The sequence below is a fragment of the Microtus pennsylvanicus genome, chromosome 7, assembly GCF_037038515.1.
Source record: "Microtus pennsylvanicus isolate mMicPen1 chromosome 7, mMicPen1.hap1, whole genome shotgun sequence".
In the NCBI taxonomy this organism is placed as follows: domain Eukaryota; kingdom Metazoa; phylum Chordata; class Mammalia; order Rodentia; family Cricetidae; genus Microtus; species Microtus pennsylvanicus.
Genome location: NC_134585.1, coordinates 33,482,049 through 33,501,377, shown reverse-complemented (window position 1 = coordinate 33,501,377; position 19,329 = coordinate 33,482,049). Strand labels below are relative to the sequence as shown.

The 19,329-nt window shown below is 42.1% G+C and overlaps 1 protein-coding gene across 2 annotated transcripts in view; it reads right to left on the bottom strand.

Annotated features, from left to right (window-relative positions):
* The window catches only part of Tmem131 (transmembrane protein 131), a 154,825-nt gene that overhangs the window by 11,939 nt on the left and 123,557 nt on the right, over positions 1-19,329 (bottom strand). For both annotated transcript variants that reach the window (XM_075980433.1, XM_075980432.1), the window contains exons 20-32: positions 17,170-17,322; positions 17,000-17,075; positions 16,748-16,865; positions 12,668-12,806; positions 12,476-12,585; positions 12,028-12,094; positions 10,034-10,185; positions 9,644-9,786; positions 8,558-8,744; positions 7,398-7,583; positions 6,247-6,405; positions 5,313-5,899; positions 684-862 (exon numbers count right to left, since the gene is read on the bottom strand). In XM_075980433.1, coding sequence (XP_075836548.1) covers positions 684-862; positions 5,313-5,899; positions 6,247-6,405; positions 7,398-7,583; positions 8,558-8,744; positions 9,644-9,786; positions 10,034-10,185; positions 12,028-12,094; positions 12,476-12,585; positions 12,668-12,806; positions 16,748-16,865; positions 17,000-17,075; positions 17,170-17,322 — 2,256 coding nt within the window. The remainder of the gene's footprint in view (positions 1-683; positions 863-5,312; positions 5,900-6,246; positions 6,406-7,397; positions 7,584-8,557; positions 8,745-9,643; positions 9,787-10,033; positions 10,186-12,027; positions 12,095-12,475; positions 12,586-12,667; positions 12,807-16,747; positions 16,866-16,999; positions 17,076-17,169; positions 17,323-19,329) is intronic.

Here is a 19,329-nt window from a genome sequence, read left to right as displayed (position 1 = left end):
GTTACTTGTGTGCCTGATGTAAAACATTAAATCACCCAGTGGACACAGATGGGCCAACAGATGGAAACCAGAAGCCAGATTCTGGTCCCTAAGTATTAAGTACTGCATAGACCATCTTAAATCTGAATACACTCACTGAAAATGGAAAATGCCACGGTATGGTCAGAGCCTGTTTTTCTGCACAGCCTTTACAACTCACACTGCTCGACTGTGCACGGCTGTGACATGCTAGTTGTTCAGCAGTATTGTTTTGAATGTTAAATCACCCATCAGCTGCGGACTCAAAGGATGGGACATGCTCTCCATGTGCTGATGTGTCCTGGAATGGGCTCTGGTTCCAGGTGACCACTAATGGTATCTGGGCCCTACTCCCTCTGGGAGTCACTGCTGCCCCTACCTGGGCGGTGAGCTGTTACTGAAACCCTGTTTCCAGAAAAACTACACTGAATGGGTTCAGGTATTTCCCTCTGTGATTACTATCCTGGCTGCTCTCCAACTTTTCAGCAGTGTCTGAGTTTCTAAGTAATCATCAGATCCCAGAGCTAGGGTGGTTTCTGCAGGGAGAAGGGTGTAGGCATGCCTGAAAACACCGAGGACACAAGTTTAGTAGGAGTGACAGGGTACATGAGACATGAGTTTGTATGAGCTCGGTGGCCTGAGGTCTCCACAGAGCACCCACATACCTCCCTGAGGAGTGGTTCTGTGTCGGGGTTGGAGGTCTCTGTGGTGGTGGAGGAGCTGTCGTCATCAGCCAGGGTGTCCTTTAGCTCGTCCTCCTGGGACTTTCCCTTTGTCCTCTTCTCCTTCTCTTCTTGCTTCTTTGGAGGCTTAGCCTTGCGTTGTTGAAGAGATTTTCCTTTCCCTGGGGATGGAAAGTCAGAGTGAAAACAACACTTGATCCAAACAGCTTCAAACCCAAAGCCAAACTTGTAAAGTTTTGTTTGGGAGAGAACCTAGATTCTTCTTTCTCCACTTTTTCCCTTCTTGACTTAAAGTTATCCAAATTGGGGTTGGCTTTGTGAGGAGTTTGAGTGGCAGCCGATACGCACTGGACTACATTCCTCTTACAGGTACAGTTTGGGGAATATGCAGAGACTTGGCCGATCTAGCAAACTGGTCTGAAAATATCTGCCAGAAAGTGACAGAGCTTTGAAAAAAATCACGGGCACTTCTGGAATGTGTGGGGTGACAGAATGTCAGGGGTGAAACTATACGATGAACCTCTCTGTGCATCACCTGGAGGTGCTAAAACCCTTTGTCACAGAAAGTGGTTGCTTTTTGCCCTTGCCTTAAGAATCTGCTTGAGGCTGAACTGGAGAGTCTGGGACTAATTTTGCTGGTAGAGATTCCAAACAGCCCAATTTCTCATGGTTACTAGTGACTACTCCTATGCAGACCTACAATGAAAGCGAGCAAACAGGGCAAGACAAAACAAAATACCCATGCCCCTCAACCCCAAAATGTGTAACTTGAGGAAAAAAAGAGAGCACCAGTAAATGTAATGTTGGAGCTAAGTTCTATGTTCAAAAAGGTAAGTTTGAAGGCCTGACGGAAAATGAAATAAAGGAAGTGATGTCCTCGGAGATTTAGGAAAAGGAAAAGGTCCTTTAGACCTTTTCTGGTCCCCCAAATCAACAAGTCAAAGTTCATGAAAATGTAATTCAAGAAGGGGGCAGGTCCCAAACAGGCATCCTCATCAACCAGGTGGTTCTGGCTTTACCGTTGTGGAGGATACAGGAGTAAAAAGGCCTGGACAGCGTTGGAGACCCCAAGATGCTGCGATGACAGCGGGAGGATGCCTGCCAGAGAGAGCTGCACACAGCGAGTGGAAGCAAACAAGAGAGAAGTGAGCTGTCTTCAGCAAAGCTGGAAGGGCAGAGCCATGGAAGCCCTTTGATATCGAGCGGAGCTACAGAGCTTGCCCAGCTGGTTTTCAGTCTTGCTTTGGTCCAGTATTTCCTCACTATGCTCCCTTTTCTCCCTTTTGGAATGGTAATGTATATTATACGCCATTATATGTTAGAAGTATGTGATTTGCATGACTTGCTTTTTTATTTTATAAGGGTCACAGTGAAGAGACTGCTTTGATCCCTGTAAGATGACTTTGGATTTTTGAATTGTGTTGAAACTGAAAGAGTAGGGGGTATTGTAGAATATAATTTTAAGATGTGTTGCATTTGTTTATCCTGTGGAATATTTGCTTAATGATGCAAAGATGTGTTGTATTTTTTTAATTCTGTGAAGCTGTTTTACTTTGATTGGTCTAATAAAGAGCTAAACAACCAATAGCAAGGCAGGAGAAAGGTGGGGTTGCCAGACTGAGAATAAATAGGAGAGATCTGGGAAGAGAGACTGAAGAGTGAGAAAAGGAGATGAGGAGGATGCCATCCAGCCACACAGCCAGGCACGGAGGAAGAAGGAAAGAAAAGAAATAGAGATAGGCAAAAGTCCAGAGGCAAAAGATAAATGGGATAATTAAGTTAAGAAAAGCTGGCTAAAATGATTCAAAGACCTCAACATAAAGCTAGCCACACTGAACCTTATAGAAGAGAAAGTGGGAAGTACACTTGAACCCATTGGCACAGGGAACCACTTCCTAAATATAACCCCAGTAGCACAGACACTGAGAGAAACAATTAATAAATGGGACTTCCTGAAACTGAAAAGCTTCTGTAAAGCAAAGGACATGGTCAACAAGACAAAGTGACAGCCTACAGAATGGGAAAAGATCTTCACTAACTCCACATCACACAGAAATCTGATCTCCAAAATATACAAAGAACTTAAGAAATTGGACACCAAAAGATCACATAATCCAATAAAAAAAAAATGGAGTACAGACCTAAACAGAGAACTCTCAACAGAGGAATCTAAAATGGCTGAAAGACATTTAAGGAAATGCTCAACATCCTTAATCATCAGAGAAATACAAATCAAAACAACTTGGAGATTCCATCTTACACCTGTAAGAATGGCCAAGATCAAAAACACTGATGACAACTTATGCTGGAGAGGATGTGGGGTAAAGGGAACACTCCTGCATTGGTGGTGGGACTGTAAGCTGGTACAACCCCTTTGGATGTCAGTGTGGCGATTTCTCAGTAAATTAGGAAACAACCTTCCTCAAGACCCAGTAATACCACTTTTGGGTATATATCCAAAGGATGCTCAATCGTGCCACAAGGACATGTGCTCAACTATGTTCATAGCAGTTTTGTTTGTCTTAGCCAGAACTGGAAACAACCTAAATGCCCCTTGATCCAAGAATGGGTAAGAAAAATGTGGTACATTTACACAATGGAGTACTACACAGCAGAAAAAAAAATAACGGCAGCTTGAATTTTGCAGGCAAATGGATGGAACTAGAAAACATTATTTTGAGTGAGGTAACTCAGACACAGAAAGACAATTATCACATGTACTCACTCATAGGTGGTTTTTTAAACATAAAGCAAAGAAAGCCAGCCTACAAACCACAATCCCAGAGAACTTGGACAACAATGCAGAAACTAAGACTTACATAGATCTAATCTACATGGGAAATAGAAAGCAGAAAAAGACAAGATCTTCTGAGTAAATTGATAGCATGGGGACCTTGAAGTGGGGAGGAGAGGCAGGGAGGGGAGCAGAGAAAAATGTAGAGCTCAATAAATATTAATTAAAAAAAAAGCTGGCTAGAAACAAGCCAAGTTAAGGCCCAGCATTCATAAGAAAGAATAAGACTTCGTGTGATTTATTTGGGAGCTGGGTGGTAGGTTCCCAAAAGAGTAAAAAACAACCAACTATAACAGGGACTTTTGAAGTTGGATTAAATACATTTTATACCGTGAAACAGTTTCAAACCTATGGGGACAGGGAACGGGATGTGTTGGTTTAAGTAAGAACGTCCCCATAGGCTCATATATTTGAACGCTTGGCCCCCATCTGGTAGAACTGTTTGGAATGATTAGGGGTAGGCTTTTCACAAATCCACATTAATCTCACTTGGCTTTGCAGCTGTTGCTTCAAGACGTGAGCACTCAGCCCCTGCTCCAGTGCCATGCTACCTGCCTTGACAATCATGAAGCCCCCAAACAAATACTTTCTTTCATAAGCACTGCATGGTCATGGTGTTTTGTTTTAAAAACAGAAAAGCAACTAGGACACCTGGCCTGGTCCTGCTGCAACCCATGCACTTACCCAGTCACCACGAGGAGCCACATGCCACACTCACGGGAATCTTTTCTCCTTCAGTCTCCTACCTTACGTAACTGTGAAATCTAGCGGCCTCCTACCCTGCCCCACTCCCCCAAAAAAATACCTGTTGTCCCCTAACTTGCTTAAAATGAAATGTCCCATGACTGAAGAGTTTTGGTGGCACTACTTCAGCTGGACTGATGAAAGCCTGCTTGTAGCCATGGGAATCACATAGTCTACATGTCACCTTTCTTTCCAAAGTTCTGAATTCCCAGACTCCATGGGTCTGGATTACTCTAGTCTGAGGCCTTGCCACTGTCAATACGCTTTATTTCTATTATACTTTAGCACCTTGCACCCAAGGCTGCACCCCGGAACCTGTTCATGCCCACAATGTTTACTCTGAAACCTCACACTCAGGCCTCACTGTTAGACCGTGCTTGGGCATTTGTCTCATTACCCCAAAACTGGCCTTGTGCACACGTTTCCTGATTGTAAGGTTCCTCCAGGCAAAAGCTCTTTCCCTAACCCACCAATCCCACATTCTCCGGCACATCCATGTTTTCCCTGCTGTCACTCTCTGCTGTCCCTGTCCTGTAGGTCCAGCTTCTTTTGGTTTCACACAGTATCTCATTTGCTTCTTTTGCACCCCCTTTCCTATTTACAGAAGAGTTGTCAGTGTGTAGCCCTGCTGGCCTCCAGCCTGTGACAACCTGTGACAACCTTTCCACCTCTGCCTCACCAGTACTGGAGGGACTGCAGATGTGTCACCACGGATGGCCAGAAATCCTATTTTTGAGTTAAAAGGTAGATGGTTTTGGTTTTAGCCCCATTTACAAAATCAATTTGACAATGGCCGTGACACAGCTATTGTAGGTAGTCGAAGGGGCACCAGGATATGCCACCCAACAGGTTTCTGATTTGGAGAAGCAAGTGGAGAGTACAGCTCTATCTTTCATGACAATTGGTGTTTCTGTTTGCCCTGTGGCACAGAAAATCTGTCGCTTCACCTAGGAAATGGCTATGAGCTACGGAACCCTTGCTACAGTAGTTACCTGTACTGACCACAATCCTGACTGCTCTTGATTGGGCCTTCTCCCGGACATGCTTGTTCTTCTGAAGGGGGAGAAGATTACCTTTGCTTTTTGACAATGGTGATGGAGGCTGCTCTGTAAACACATCTAGGGGTGGGGAGTCATGGTGGTCGAAGTCTTTGTCCATGGCTTCTATGAGACTTGTGATGTCGGAGTCCTCTGAGCTGTGCCGTGTGTTGCTGGCTCGCTCTGGGTGAGAAGAGTGTGTGAGGGGAGCAGGAGAGAGCCTTTCAGGTGGCGGCTCCTGGTGTTGAGGCACTGGCGGTGGAGGCTGTGAGTGCTGCTCCAACGGGCTGTGGCCATGGTGCTGGCTGCTGTGCTGGCTCTGCTTCGTCCCTTTGGACTTTCTGTTTGCTGTGTGACCTTGGGTTACTGCATTTGCCTCTAAGCCTAGGGGGCTTGTTTTGCTTGTAGCCTGTGAGGCGGCTGCTTGTGCATTAGTCCTGCTTGACATATTTGAGCTGTTTTTGGTTCTGACACTGTCCACGTCAGCTGAATGTTTGCTGCTGTGGCTGCTGTGTGGGTGAACTGAGGTGCCACACTGCCTGTGACTCCCTGTGCCAGTCCTGGATGACGAGCTGCTATAGAAACTCCTACCGTGACTGTGTTCGCAGCCGAGTGTGTTCAAGCTGAAAAATGGATCAATTGAAAATCAGTAAGCTGCAACTTCCAGTCTAATACCAATAAAAAAAAAATTAATCAGCATATCCATCACAAAGAGAAACTAGGAACAAATAGCAGGGGCAAGGGCCACAACTTTCTACAGTTCATTCCCTCTTGAAATTATAAATTAGGTTAGTGGTCTAACTAATCAATAAGCAGATTTTGCCTCTGATAAGAAATCCTGTATGTTCTCAATAACTGAGCACCACATACAAGGTTAGAATTAAAAAATTATTTTAACCCCGAGTGAAGATACATTTCTATTTTTTGTAATTACATCAGCCAAGGCTATGTGTACTAGAAGTGAACATACTTTCCTTCAGATGAAATACCAGCGATTCTCCTGAGATCAAATGGCCTTCCCACATCAAAGGGCGGATTGGAAGCTTCAAAGGATAGTCGCCTCCGAAATGGCTCCCAAATTCCTTGAGCTTCCAAATAGGCTGTTCCAATGACCAAGAGAAACAGGGCACTGTGGAGCACACAGGGCTGATTCAGCATTCTTTGCCAAGACAAGAATAATGTATTTGCCTATTACACATTTCTGGTGTGTGTGTGGTGTGTGTAATTATAGTATGATGTAAAATAACAAACAACAAAAAAGGAGCTAGATATGCCTGCAACACGTTTTTAAAAGAAGACAAAAATAAAGCATTATAGATCAAACAAAATTTGCACACCAACTTTACCTTTTTGAAACTTACTTAAATATACTTTCTGCATTGGGGTGTTTGGCTCCATGTATGTTGGTGTACTAAGTGCATGCAGTGCCAATGGAGGTCAGAAGAGGGAATTAGATCTCCTGAACTGGACTTACAGACTTACAGCTGGTCATGGGCGGCCATGTAGGCACTGGGAATTAAACCCAGGTCCTGTGGAAGAGCAGCAGCTCTTTCTTAAGCACTGAGCTGTTCCTCCAGCCTCTGCACAGCAACTTTAAAAGTGCTTAACCTTACCCAGAAGCTTCATGGGAAGACAACGTGTCAGAAGAGACACTTGCAGCCTGGGTTTTTCTTACCAAGGGGACCTAGAGGATGGAGGATCAACTCTCTTTCCCTTAAGCATGTAGTTATAAACTAATTTAGTTAAGAGAATATTTGATTCTCTAAAATACATAAAGAAATAAACTGAAAGAAGATAAGGATGCAAAGGCCTTCGAAAATATTTCTCCTCTGTTTATGTTGCTTGGACAGTCAATTACACTAATTACGTATGCCCAAGAAAAGCAACTTTACCTTGTATTATGTGCCTTCTTCCTTATGAAATCAGCATAGACTTCATTTGTTAAATGAGTGTTAAAGGTACTAAGACTTCATTATTGTATATGCCACCCAAGAATGGTTCAGTTGTAACTATTCCTACCAATACACAAGCTTGACCAAGAAGTCAGGGGTGTCTGCTTTGTCTGCTGGGATACCCATCCCTGAGAAAAGTGAGAGCCAACCTTGAAAGTACAAACTGTACCTCATTACTCCTGAGATGATGATGTATAGAGCTAGTTCCCAGTTGGGTCTGGGGAGGGCTTCTGCACAGGCTGCTAGCATGTGGTATGGAAGGGAGGCATTCAATACAAACACAAACTCAGAGCCGCTGGTTGTTATAAACTTCAGTTCCCGGATAACTCTGGAGGCTGTGAAATCTGGAGTAAACCTAAGACAACGACAGCAGTGAGGTTCATTTTCAAACAGAGTCACATGTTCTTTTCTGGTCCCTCTATCTGTTTTTGAATCTAGGCTTTACTCCTAATGGCTTTATTAACAAAACAAAAAACAACCAGTCCCATTCCAAGTGATGTTTTGTCACTTCCTGCATGTTGCTTATAGTAACTTGTGCTTTCTTTATTAGCTGTACACACCCTGAGCTGGTAACTCTTTCTTCCCTGGACATTTAGGTGGCAAGTGCTATGCCATGCATGTAGTAATATACATGAAAGTGCTGATTAAACAGCCACAGAAGATCATAGAATCATTATCTAATCAAGGGCAGGTCATATTTATTACTTTGTAATAAGTAATCAATTACAAAAATAACTGCATCTAATACTGAGGGCCTAAAGGCTGTCTTCTGAGTAAGTTTACATTCTCAGACCATACAGAATCAACGGCACACGGGAGGCACAGATCTCTGCTCTGTGGCTGAGACACCTCCAAGTCACTCTAACATCTTATGCTTTATAATAGCCTTAAAAATATTGAAACTGGTTTCTAAAAAGGTAGTTTTCAAGATTATCTGGTCTAATCTAAGGGCAGAGGAAGTTTTACAATGTTGGAAACAAAAACATACAATGAATATTTTAGCTTTAGTGGAAAAAAAACAAATACATTTGTGATAAAGCTTTTTTTTTAAATTATTTACTTCTTTTCATGTGTGTATGGGTATTTTGCCTGCATGTATGTCTGTGTATTATATGCATGGAGACCCTGAGAGACCAGGGACTGGAGTTACAGAAGGTTATTGGCCACTATGTAGGTGATGAGACTCAAACCCAGCTCCTCTGGAAGAGCAGCCAGGCCTCTTAACCACTGAGCCATCTCTGGAGCCCATGTGAAATGACCCCAGTGTTAGGAGTGGAAAGTTAGTCACTGAATTAAACCAGTACGAACAAGCACATACTACATACTTACAGTATGATTATGTCTCTGGAGGTGTTGGCACTTAGTGCAAATTCTTGACAGTTAACCACTTTAAAGCCATATCCTTCACAGGGATACCCACTGATTTCAATAGTTTCTACACGGACTTCAAGCTGTCCTGTATTCTCTACTTTGAATGTTCTTTTCAATGTGAAATTTGGTTCTCTTAGCTTCAAACCTGAAAGGAAAGGAAATCAGACGGACGAATAAATCACTTACTTCTGGTGTGAATGAGGTATATGTTGTGAGCTTCTGTATGCTGAACATTATGAGTCAACCCCACATGCCAAAAAGATCAGCATTCCTCAGGTTTTATCTGGAAACACTCCACTTTGATCTTTTTTTTTTTTTTGATTTTCGAGACAGGGTTTCTCCGCAGCTTTTGGTTCCTGTCCTGGAAATAGCTCTTGTAGTCCAGGCTGGCCTTGAACTCAGAGAGATCCGCCCGCCACCACCGCCTGGCCGATCTATTTTATTAATACTTAATAGATTTCCTTCATTCATTCTTTATTGGTAGTAAGGTCTCTGTATACTTCTGACCCTGCTTGAACTCACTAGGTAGTTTAGGTTGGCTTAGAACTCACGATCCCTTACTCCAGCCTCCCAAGGGCTAGGCTTACAGGAATGCATTACCCTGCGAGGCTTTGATATGCTATGGAAAAATGACATGTTTTACTTTTCTTTTCTTTCTTTTTTTAAAATATTTATTTATTTATTATGTATACAATATTCTGCCTGTATGCCTGAAGGCCAGAAGAGGGTGCCAGACCTCTTTACAGGTGGTTGTGAGCCACCATGTGGTTGCTGGGAATTGAACTCAGGAACTTTGGAAGAGCAGGCAATGCTCTTAACCACTGAGCCATCTCTCCAGCCCCATGTTTTACTTTTCATTCTCAAAATAAACCTACAAAAGATCCAAATGAAACAGCTCTGAATGTAAGTCAGGATTCTCTTAGCATCACAAACATTCACAACTAGAAGGCAGGTGTGCACAGATGGAAATACTATTCTTCTGAAATTACTGATGGCTGAAAGCAAAGACTGGAAATTGGTCTTTTCTCAGTTAGGGATACTCACTGTCTATACAATCTTTTAACAATGCTTCTGTAATTTTGAAGCGTAAGGAACTTCCTGGGCCTGGAAGCTTGCCTGATACCCTCAAGTTCTCGGTTGTCCCTTGACCTTGGACCATCACAGCATCCATCACAGTCAGGTTGTTTCTATGAAAGAACAAGAATTACATTTTCTCCAATTAATTTTGCATATCTTTTGATTTACAGGTTCTAACATTTTTAAACAACCACAAAAAATTATTAACATGTTGAATTTAAGGGTAAAAATTTAAAAATTCACAAAGAGCACACGTTTTTCATTTTAAACCACACCGATGCTACTACTGACGGTGTGAGTGACAAGGACTTGAAAGTAAGCACTGAAAATGAGCCACACTCACATCACAGAGCCTACCTGACTATGATCAGCGAAGAAACAGTTCTGTTGTGAAGTGGAGTAAACTTTACTTTGACAGATTTCTTTTCTCCAGGTTTTAAAATGAGGTTTAAAATGAAACGCCGAGAGGGGCCCTCTGTAAACCCTGTTGGACTTTGCAGTGGATGAGCCTTGAATCATTGTACAAACAAAAAGGAGTCATTAATATAGTTTCTGGGCAAACCATTCATCCCTTATCCCCTCTAGATCCCAAGCCTCTCAAACTGATCACACAGACAAGTTTATCCTTCATGACTTAAACACTGGTATTGAGAGCTGGGTAGCCAGTAAGGAGACTTCATGTTCTGCATTAAGCTAAAACAACAGAATTTATTCCTCAGGTTACCAAAGCCCTCATGTTTGTATTATGCACTTTATATCTGTATACAGCTACTTTTTTAAAAAAGTGTGTGTATTTTTTTTAATTTGAAATATAATTCACATACAGGAAAGGACACAGACCCGAGACAAACAGTTTGATACATTAATACAAAGTCAACACTCATGACTGGAAGTACACCACTTAACTTTTGCTTATGAGGTAAAATATTTTCTCTATTAACATCTACTAGGATAATGGAATACTCTGACTGTTAAAAAGTGGATGGTGAATAAGTTCCTTTAATAATAAGCCATTCTTGGTACCCCACCCACCACCCCCAATGCTGCCTTCACACTCACAGAACCCTATGTCTCCTGAGTGCAGGGATTAAATGTGTGATGTTCTGAAACAAACAAAAGGACTCCCAATTTAATTGTATAGGGATGGACTCTCAGACTGACCAAGGGATCCCTGGGATGTTATCTGTTTTTCTTAGGATGCCATCTCTACTACAGATCAGATGAGCAGTGGAGCTGGAGTTAATACCACCAACTCTTATGTGTGAACAGAGACAGTGGTGCTAATCTCCCTTGTAGTGATTGTCTGTTTCCAGTCTGTACTTGTAAAGAAAAAAATAATGTCTTTGAACAATAACAAACAATTTATTCAATTTCAACATGTACTCCTGTCTCTGCAGTACATGTCAGAAAGAGAAGCAGTTTAAAGGAGTCACTAAGCAATCATATTTTCACCCTTAGAATTTCTTCTTTAGAAATTTCCCGATGTCTAGCTCAGTGTATTATATCTCGCAAATACTGTTGTATGTGGTCAAAATTTAAAAACTAAGTGCCAGCTCATTCACTTATTTTGTGTCCTTTACTTATAAAGGCGGAAGAGACCCATGTTCTAGTTAATGAGTATTTTCACTGACTTTCAGTACACTGCTTGCTACAATGGCATTTTATGCATGGGAGAAGCAAGGTAAGATTTCAAGAGAAAGACACTGGAATCTAGGACTATCTAAACTGCTGTCATGTGTTCTAGGTCTTCTGACTGGAACTATGGGAAAGGGTGGAATAACTACAAGGCAGCTGGTTGGACAGGGCCGGGGAGCACTTCCTACACCGCACTATGTGGTCCAACAGGAAGGACAAATGCCCTGATCTGAAGGAGGCTTGAATCTGACTTGGGGAGAAGGGCAATGAGGCACAGGAGTTCAGGCAGCTGCAGGTATTTGACTCCCGGTGCTACCCTCCTAGCTGACATGTACCCTCCACATCAAGGTCTGATGAGTAGCTAGTAGTCACTCACCTGAATACTAGGGACACTTTCATTCCCAGGACAAATCAACTTACTCACACATTTTTAAAGTCAGTATCATCTACTGATGTAAACACACAGCTGTGCCAGGTATGAACACAGCCACCTACTGGTCTCAAATTCACGGGTTTTTATACTTTTATTAGGAAGCACACAGGAAGAAAGTTTAAATGATTCAGCTAAATTTTTTAATGTTTAATGAAAATAAAATGTCACATTAGCATACTTCATGTATGGTCTCTGAATTTCAGTCAGGCTTAACAGCAGCCTGTAGGTACCGTTCCCATTGGCCCTGGTCCTAGCAGAGTAATGGTGTGGAGTTTGTACTTACACTGTTTCGGCAGACTTGGAATTCAAGTGTCCTCAGATCTAGCTTGGCCACCTTACTCAAGTTAAACCTAAAATAAAAAATGCGTGTTCATCTTTATAAACATCACTACTAGAAATTGTAGAGGATTATCAGGCTTAAGCTTTATTTGCAAATTTACCTTGTGGCAGGTCTTGGGAGCAGTATTATATCACATTACTAACATTTAGAATGTTAAAGGCTATCAGTTATTAATATCTTGTTCACTTTTTAAAAAGGAAATACTGGGGAAGAATAGGAAATACTGGAGTTTCTTTGTCTATTGTCTCTTTAAAATTTTAAATGGTAACTCCATCTTACATCCTGCTGAAACATTTCTTATGCTCAGTTTAGTATCAACCCAACCCCAGGAAACTTCTGGGAACTTCAGCTGCAGTCAACACTTTGGCTGTCTAAAGCAAGGCTCACTTACCTTGAGACTAACTTATCTACAAAGATGGAAGGGTTGGAATACAAAGCCACAGGAATGAACTGGACGTAGACAGGGACGTCTGCAGGATTCTCTAAGGTAATCTCTTCTTCCTTAAAGCAAAGCCAACATACATTAGTGGAGATTCCTATAACCTCAGCTCTGTCTCAACGCGCGCACCATCAGAGTACTTACTGAGGAGCAGTTAGTATTAGTGAGTGGGAACTTCACGTGCCGGGGAGAGCTGAGGATGGAAGGCCACGAGAGCTCGGCAGTGATTTTTGATACTATATTTTTTTGAAGGTCTGTATTTATTTCAAACAGAGCATTCAACCTAGAAAAACAATTTCTAAGTCAGTGTACAAAAGCAAAACACTTGAGTTTTCTGAACACAAGAAATTCATAAGAAGTTGTACTTGAGAAAGATTTTTTTCCCGTTTTTTTAAAAAAAAGTTTACTCATCCTACTTTAGATTTTTTTAGCTTTAAAATGTTAGTATTAACAGAGATTAGTTTTACTTTTGTACATATACATGATATATTTCTTTCACTAGATGATCATTGCCCTGCCTTGCCCCCCATTTTCTTTTTTTTTTTGAGGGGGTGTCCCAATGAATTTCATTAGGGTAGTTTATAGGAACATGGAGTGGGAGTTTGTTACCTTACCAGCAGCTAACACCACTGGGAAACGTGTCTTTCCTTCTCACATCAACCGTTATCTGCCTAAATCCTCATGGAGCCCCAACCCATTCCACAGCAGAGTGCGGAAAGGCCTGGTTAGGTGGAGATCCCGTGCAGGAGACGACAGCTGCACAAGGGTTCAAGCGTGCAAGAGCTGTGTCCTGCCCAGAGGTCAGGGCTCCCACCACTGGCCTCCATTTCCAGAATCTTAGAGAAGGTGATACAGATGCCCCCTCTATGACTGGGCATGCAACTTCATTATGCTTTCAATGATGTATATGCCTCTATTTTGGCACAGAGGGCTGTCAACATAACAATTCCTGCTACAGTTCTATACTATGTTTGTTAAGGTTGACAAGTCTTAGATCCAGTAGCATTAGTGAAATGCATGTATGTCTTCAAAGAAAATTTTTTTCTTGGTGGTACTGAGGATAGTACCCAGCACCTTCTGTGTGCTAGGCAAGCACTCTACCACTGAACTACATCAGCAGCCTAGGCCTTAAAAAATTAAAAAGTACAAATTTAATAAAGAAAGGTGAACTACAGATGATTTAGGACAGATACATCTATTATTCAAGGGTTCTAAGATTCTTCCATGGCATATATGGGAGGGATGTAGCAACGTGCTAGGAGATTTCCAAGAGAACTAATGACAAGTGGTGCTCCTGACATACTACTTTTCCTCTCTATGTAAAACCAAGGTAAGAGCAGCACACGATGAGGATGCCACATGAGGTAATAAACCAAGTGCGGAGAGTTTTCAGTCATACTCAGGACCTCATTTCAATAGTCCCTACTAATGACTGGTTAGAGTCGAGTTCAGGACTCAGAATGTATTCGTAATGGGGCAAAGGTACCTGGGACTAACCATCGAAGCATACTCAAACCCTGTACTACTAAATTATGATCCTGGGGTATTGGTAAGCATACATATATAGGCATTATAAAACGAGAAACAGGAATATCTTGAAACATGCATATCAACAAGGTAACACAAATGTAGGTGCATGAAAAATGCTTTGTTCATTGCACAAGCAGGCCGGGGAGGCGGAGGGCAGATGGAAGCCCAGGGCCTTGGCTGGGTGCACACTGGGAGGAAGACATGGTGGTGAAGGGCTCCCTGGGGGCTGAACGGAGGGCAGCGCGGCTGAGTCAGCCATGCACACCTGGACAGTAGCACTTGGAGACTGTCTATACCCTACAAGGTCCACTGTGGAGACACAGGCAACAAAGGAGACTTTGAATCACTGAGCGCTTCACAAGTTCATTACAAGTCTTTGTGTACTCAGTGGAACCGTGTTTAATAAAACAAAAAACTTTCTTTAAGGAAACTTTTTTTTTTGTTTTGTTTTTCAAGACAGGGTTTCTCCGTGTTGCTTCGGAGTCTGTCCTGGAACTAACTCTTGTAGACCAGGCTGGCCTTGAACTCACAGGGATCTGCCTGCCTCTGCCTCCCAAGTACTGGGATTAAAGGCCACCCGGCTCTTTAAAGAAACTTTTTACAATACAGAAACTCTCGGTTTCAACAGTTAATGGTTTGAACTATTGGACAGATGGACTCATGAGCTGAGCGAAGCAGACAGTTCTCAAGGGAAAAAATACAAATGCCCAGAAACATCTGAAAAAGTGTTCAATATCTTTAGTCTTCAGGGAAATGCAAATTAACTGTTTGGAGATTCAGAAGAGTAGCTACCATTGAAAAACAAACACACACCCACACACACACACCCACACCAGACTAACCAACCACCTGCCAACAACTGGTGAGGATGTGTTGGAGCCTGTGTATATTTCTCTCCACTAATCTCTTCTCTTTACAGAGGTCGGCAGTCAATGACGGGTTTAAAGTTTATCCTCCCCAGATGCCTAAGACAGGAAAAACTCACAAATGCCGCTTTCCAAAGATGGGAAAATTTGGGTAATAGGAAGAAGACTTTGCCCAAGCCAGGCGTGACCCATCTGTCCTGTTGCAGAAGCACAGGGGTTGTTAAAATTTAATAAGAGAGAGTGGATTGTATGCCCATATTTCTGTAGGGCACAAAAGCCATAGGCCCGATCTGAGGTGGTCACATAGCTCTGCAGACAAGCTGTCTCTGCCTAACAATAGTCGGGATGTGCTGCTCCTTTCTCTTTTGTTATAAATGTAGATCGCCTGAGGAGAGGTGTTGGCTGAAGCTGGTGACCTAATGGTCTGGATGTTTGGAGCTTCTTCCTTTGTAATTTGGAGGATATCTTATAGAGATGCTAATTCAGGCCTATGTGACAGCTAGCATACAGGTAAATACGGATGTGAGAGAAGGCATTCACCTGGTTACCTAGCAAACAGCCTAATGTATTTTCCCATTCAACTGATGTGATGGGATATAAGCTGTTTGGATAATAAATGCGGGAGGTCGTCAGGAGAAAAGACCCTGAGATGCCCTTCCATGATGACTGTGTAAGCTGTGTCTGATTATTTCTCTCGACTCCGTTCCAGTCCAGGATGGGCTGGTGAACCTGTATTTGGGCTGCAGGTGGGGATGTAAACTTGCCTAGCCATTCTGGACACAGTATGGAGGGTCTTTGAAAACTAACAGAGCTTTCATATCTCTATTAACCACGGGCCATTCCCTAAGTTAAGGTTGCTAAGTCAGCATACTGTAGAGATACTTGCAGAAAGCCGTATTTATCCCTGCATTATTTAAAATAGCCAAGAGTAGAAAGGGAACCAGGAGAAGGAAAGGTCTCAAGAAAGGGAAAAGTGGTATCAAAAGGAGGTAATGGAAAATGTGTTATGAGAGCAGAAGCAGGGTCCTTCTAAGGGGACGAAGGGAACCAGTAAAGGGATAGAGGTAAGAGTAAAGTCTAATCATACATGTACAAAAATGTCACAGTGATATCCATTCTTTGTGTGCTAACTAAAAAGTTAATCAAAAAGTAGTTAATGGTTTAAGAATTTCATAATATTCTTATGGTAGACAATTTTAATTTTGACAAATCTATCATATCTACTTGTCAATGTTCCTGATTCTAGAAAATTTTTTTCCCCAAGAGTACGAAAGGGTCAGGCTTTTATAATACCACAGCTACAGCTTAGCGTTTGAATCCAGGTGCAACACTGGTTTCCAGTAGCATATTTTCTACCTGCCAAAGATGCCATGAAGAGCCACCTGAAGGGGCCCTTTATGCCTTTGGCAACATATTAGCACTTGAAGAGGAAGGCAGTTCTTTTCATAAGGAGCTAATAAAGTTGGTCTCTTGTAGGGAGAGAGCCCAATTTGCCTTTTGGGCAGGCCAGTGGCAGACAAATCTTTTTCTCATGCACAACACTATGTCTAAGATGAACATGGCAGTCATGATATAAAGGTCAATTTCACATTTCTTTGATTTTAAGGACAGACTTTGTGCACTAGAGAAAAGAGGAAATAGGAGTGTATGTATTCCTTAGCAACATATGTTGACAATATCAATGTGACAACATTCTGAACTAGGCCCATTATCTTACTGTAAAGTAAAATAACCAATATGAAAATACAGTGACATTTCGACAGTGGTAACAACAGAGATATCCCACGTGCTTCACTGCTAAACACGTCACTGAAGCAGAGGCTCGTACCTATGACCTGAATTCTCCTTTATTCCCATCCAAGCTTTGAACAAGCTCTGATGTACATCCCAGTCGGCATCCCACGAGTCTTCCTGCATGGCGACCCCGGGCTGTACTTTGGGTTCAGCTAAAAGAGGAAGCACAGGTCAGCACGGACTCAGCCTAACCTACTTGCCAATACCCCTTCCAGTGAGTTCTACAGTACTCAGCATCACTTTTTGATGGAGAGAGAGAAGAGATGGAGGGAACAAGAAGACTTACATTTGGATAGAAAGGGCAAGCCAATATAGCAGTGATCCCCACACTGTAGCCCAGGATCAAAATAAATGTTTGCAATCTACAAAGAAGCACAGGATAACCGTGAATCCCGAATCCACAGATAATCACAGTCACAAAGGACTGACAGCTGGGACTTCTCAAACCTAACCAACCTTTGACTTTTTCCCTGGCTCCAAGTCTTCCTTATTGCCCCGTAATCGTTTGTAGTAGAACCGTACATCTTCTGACAAAGACCGTATGTGCTGTATCTTCACCTTCTGTGAGAAGGAATTCATAATATTTAAGCTCTGATGAACTATTTTCCCCTGAAGGAAGAAAAACAAACAAATTCAGTTGTAAATGATCAAATCTGCAGCTAAGTACGACACACTCAGAATTTTCATCAGCTGGTAATATTTAAATCTGTAAAAGTCCCAGAAATCTACCCCCTCATTCAGAAGAAAAGCACCAAATTAAAAGAAACCATAGGACAACCTCTCTGTTGTTGCTGCTGTGGCATATTACCGTATGAATTAAGGGGAAATCTGGTTTCATGTTGATGCACCAAGTACACCAAGACACAGAAGGGAGCTTCACACAAAGAGGTCATTTTTGTTTGTAAGGCAAAGTCTGTTCATATCAAAGAAAGGCTGCACTGAAATAAACAAATTCTAAGACCTAATCAAATAAGAATAAGACATTCTTTTTTAAAAAAGTTTTCTTTATAAAAAGCAATGTAATTTTTTTTTACAAAAGAGAAAATTAGATCTTTTTTAAAAATACAGGCTACGAACTGGCATGCCTGTGATTTCAATACTTAGATGATTAAAATCAGAGGACTCAGTTACACAGTCCTTGTCTCAAAAAATTAGTAAAAATATACACCATTAAGAATCTTACAAAAACAAGGCTGGGCTGTGGTGGTGGTGCACGCCTTTAATCCCAGCACTCAGGAGGCTGAAGCAGGTGGATCTCTGTAAATTCAAGGCCAGCCTGGTTTACAAGAGCTAGTTCCAGGACAGGCTCCAAAGCTATAGAGAAACCCTGTCTCGAAAATCCAAAAACAATCAATTTACTTTTATTTTATGTGTATGACTGCTTGGCTGCACTTGTGTAAAGTGCACTACATGGAACAGGACCTGGAGTTACAGATGGCAGTGAGCTCCATGTGGGTGCTGGGAGCTGAACCATCCCCTCGATAAGAGCCGTAAGTTCTCTTAACTGCTGAGCCATCCTTCTAGCCTCACAAACCAAAGTATAATCAGGAACCATTCTTACCAGGTGCTTTGTTTTTCTACAGGATATCAAATTAGTAAATTATGAATTTAAAAAAGATTAAGCCGGGCGGTGGTGGCACACGACTTTAATCCCAGCACTCGGGAGGCAGAGGCAGGCGGATCTCTGAGTTCGAGACCAGTCTGGTCTACAGAGCTAGTTCCAGGACAGGCTCCAAAGCCATAGAGAAACCCTGTCTCAAAAAACCAACCCCCCCCCCCAAAAAAAGATTAAACTCACCCTTGAGAAGCATATTATGAGCTTATACTTTCTTTTGGTTGAATACAGAATTATTTCTACCCACTTAAAAGAATTTTCTAAAACAAGAAACCCGCTCTAGTATTTGGTACTAAAAAACACAGAAAAGGATGGTGTCCTTATTTGCAGCCCAGTGAAAATAAATACCCCAATAAGACCCTTAGGGTGGACATGTGGCTGGGAGGGAAGAAAGTCAGAACAGGCAGCAGCTGTGCCTTCTTGGCAGTCATCTAGATTCCTATACCTGTCAGAACTTTTCCCCAGCATCAGCTCTTTGGCCGCATGGAGATCAAAAGAGAAATAAAGTTCATTTTGCAACTCTACTCAAGTATCCAACCCTGAGTTATTTGAAATGTTTTCTAATGTATGGTTTCCCTCCAATAGCTCTAGGTCCCTTCAGGACTTAGCAGAGGGTAAAAGGTGGCTGAAGGAAGAATAAGGGTTTCATGGATTAATAATAAAGGCATGGATTAAATATATAGTCAGACAAAGTGCAACGACAGGAAGGTGGGGGTTTAATTATAGCCCAAACTTAAATATGTTGAACTTATTAATTAAAATGTTATATTGAGAGGGTACATTCTTGAATTTAGGCTTTGTTAAGTACAGTACTCGTATCTCTTGCCCCTAACCCTCTATCCTAGGAAGACACATTTCTACATTTGCCCAATGCATCCTGACTTCTAAACGCTCAAACGCTAAGGCACAGTTATCCACTCCTACCCCCAGCTGTCTCGATTTGCTGACCTCATCAGAGCACTCAAGGAGCTGATCCATGTGTAATATCTTTTGCCTTCTCG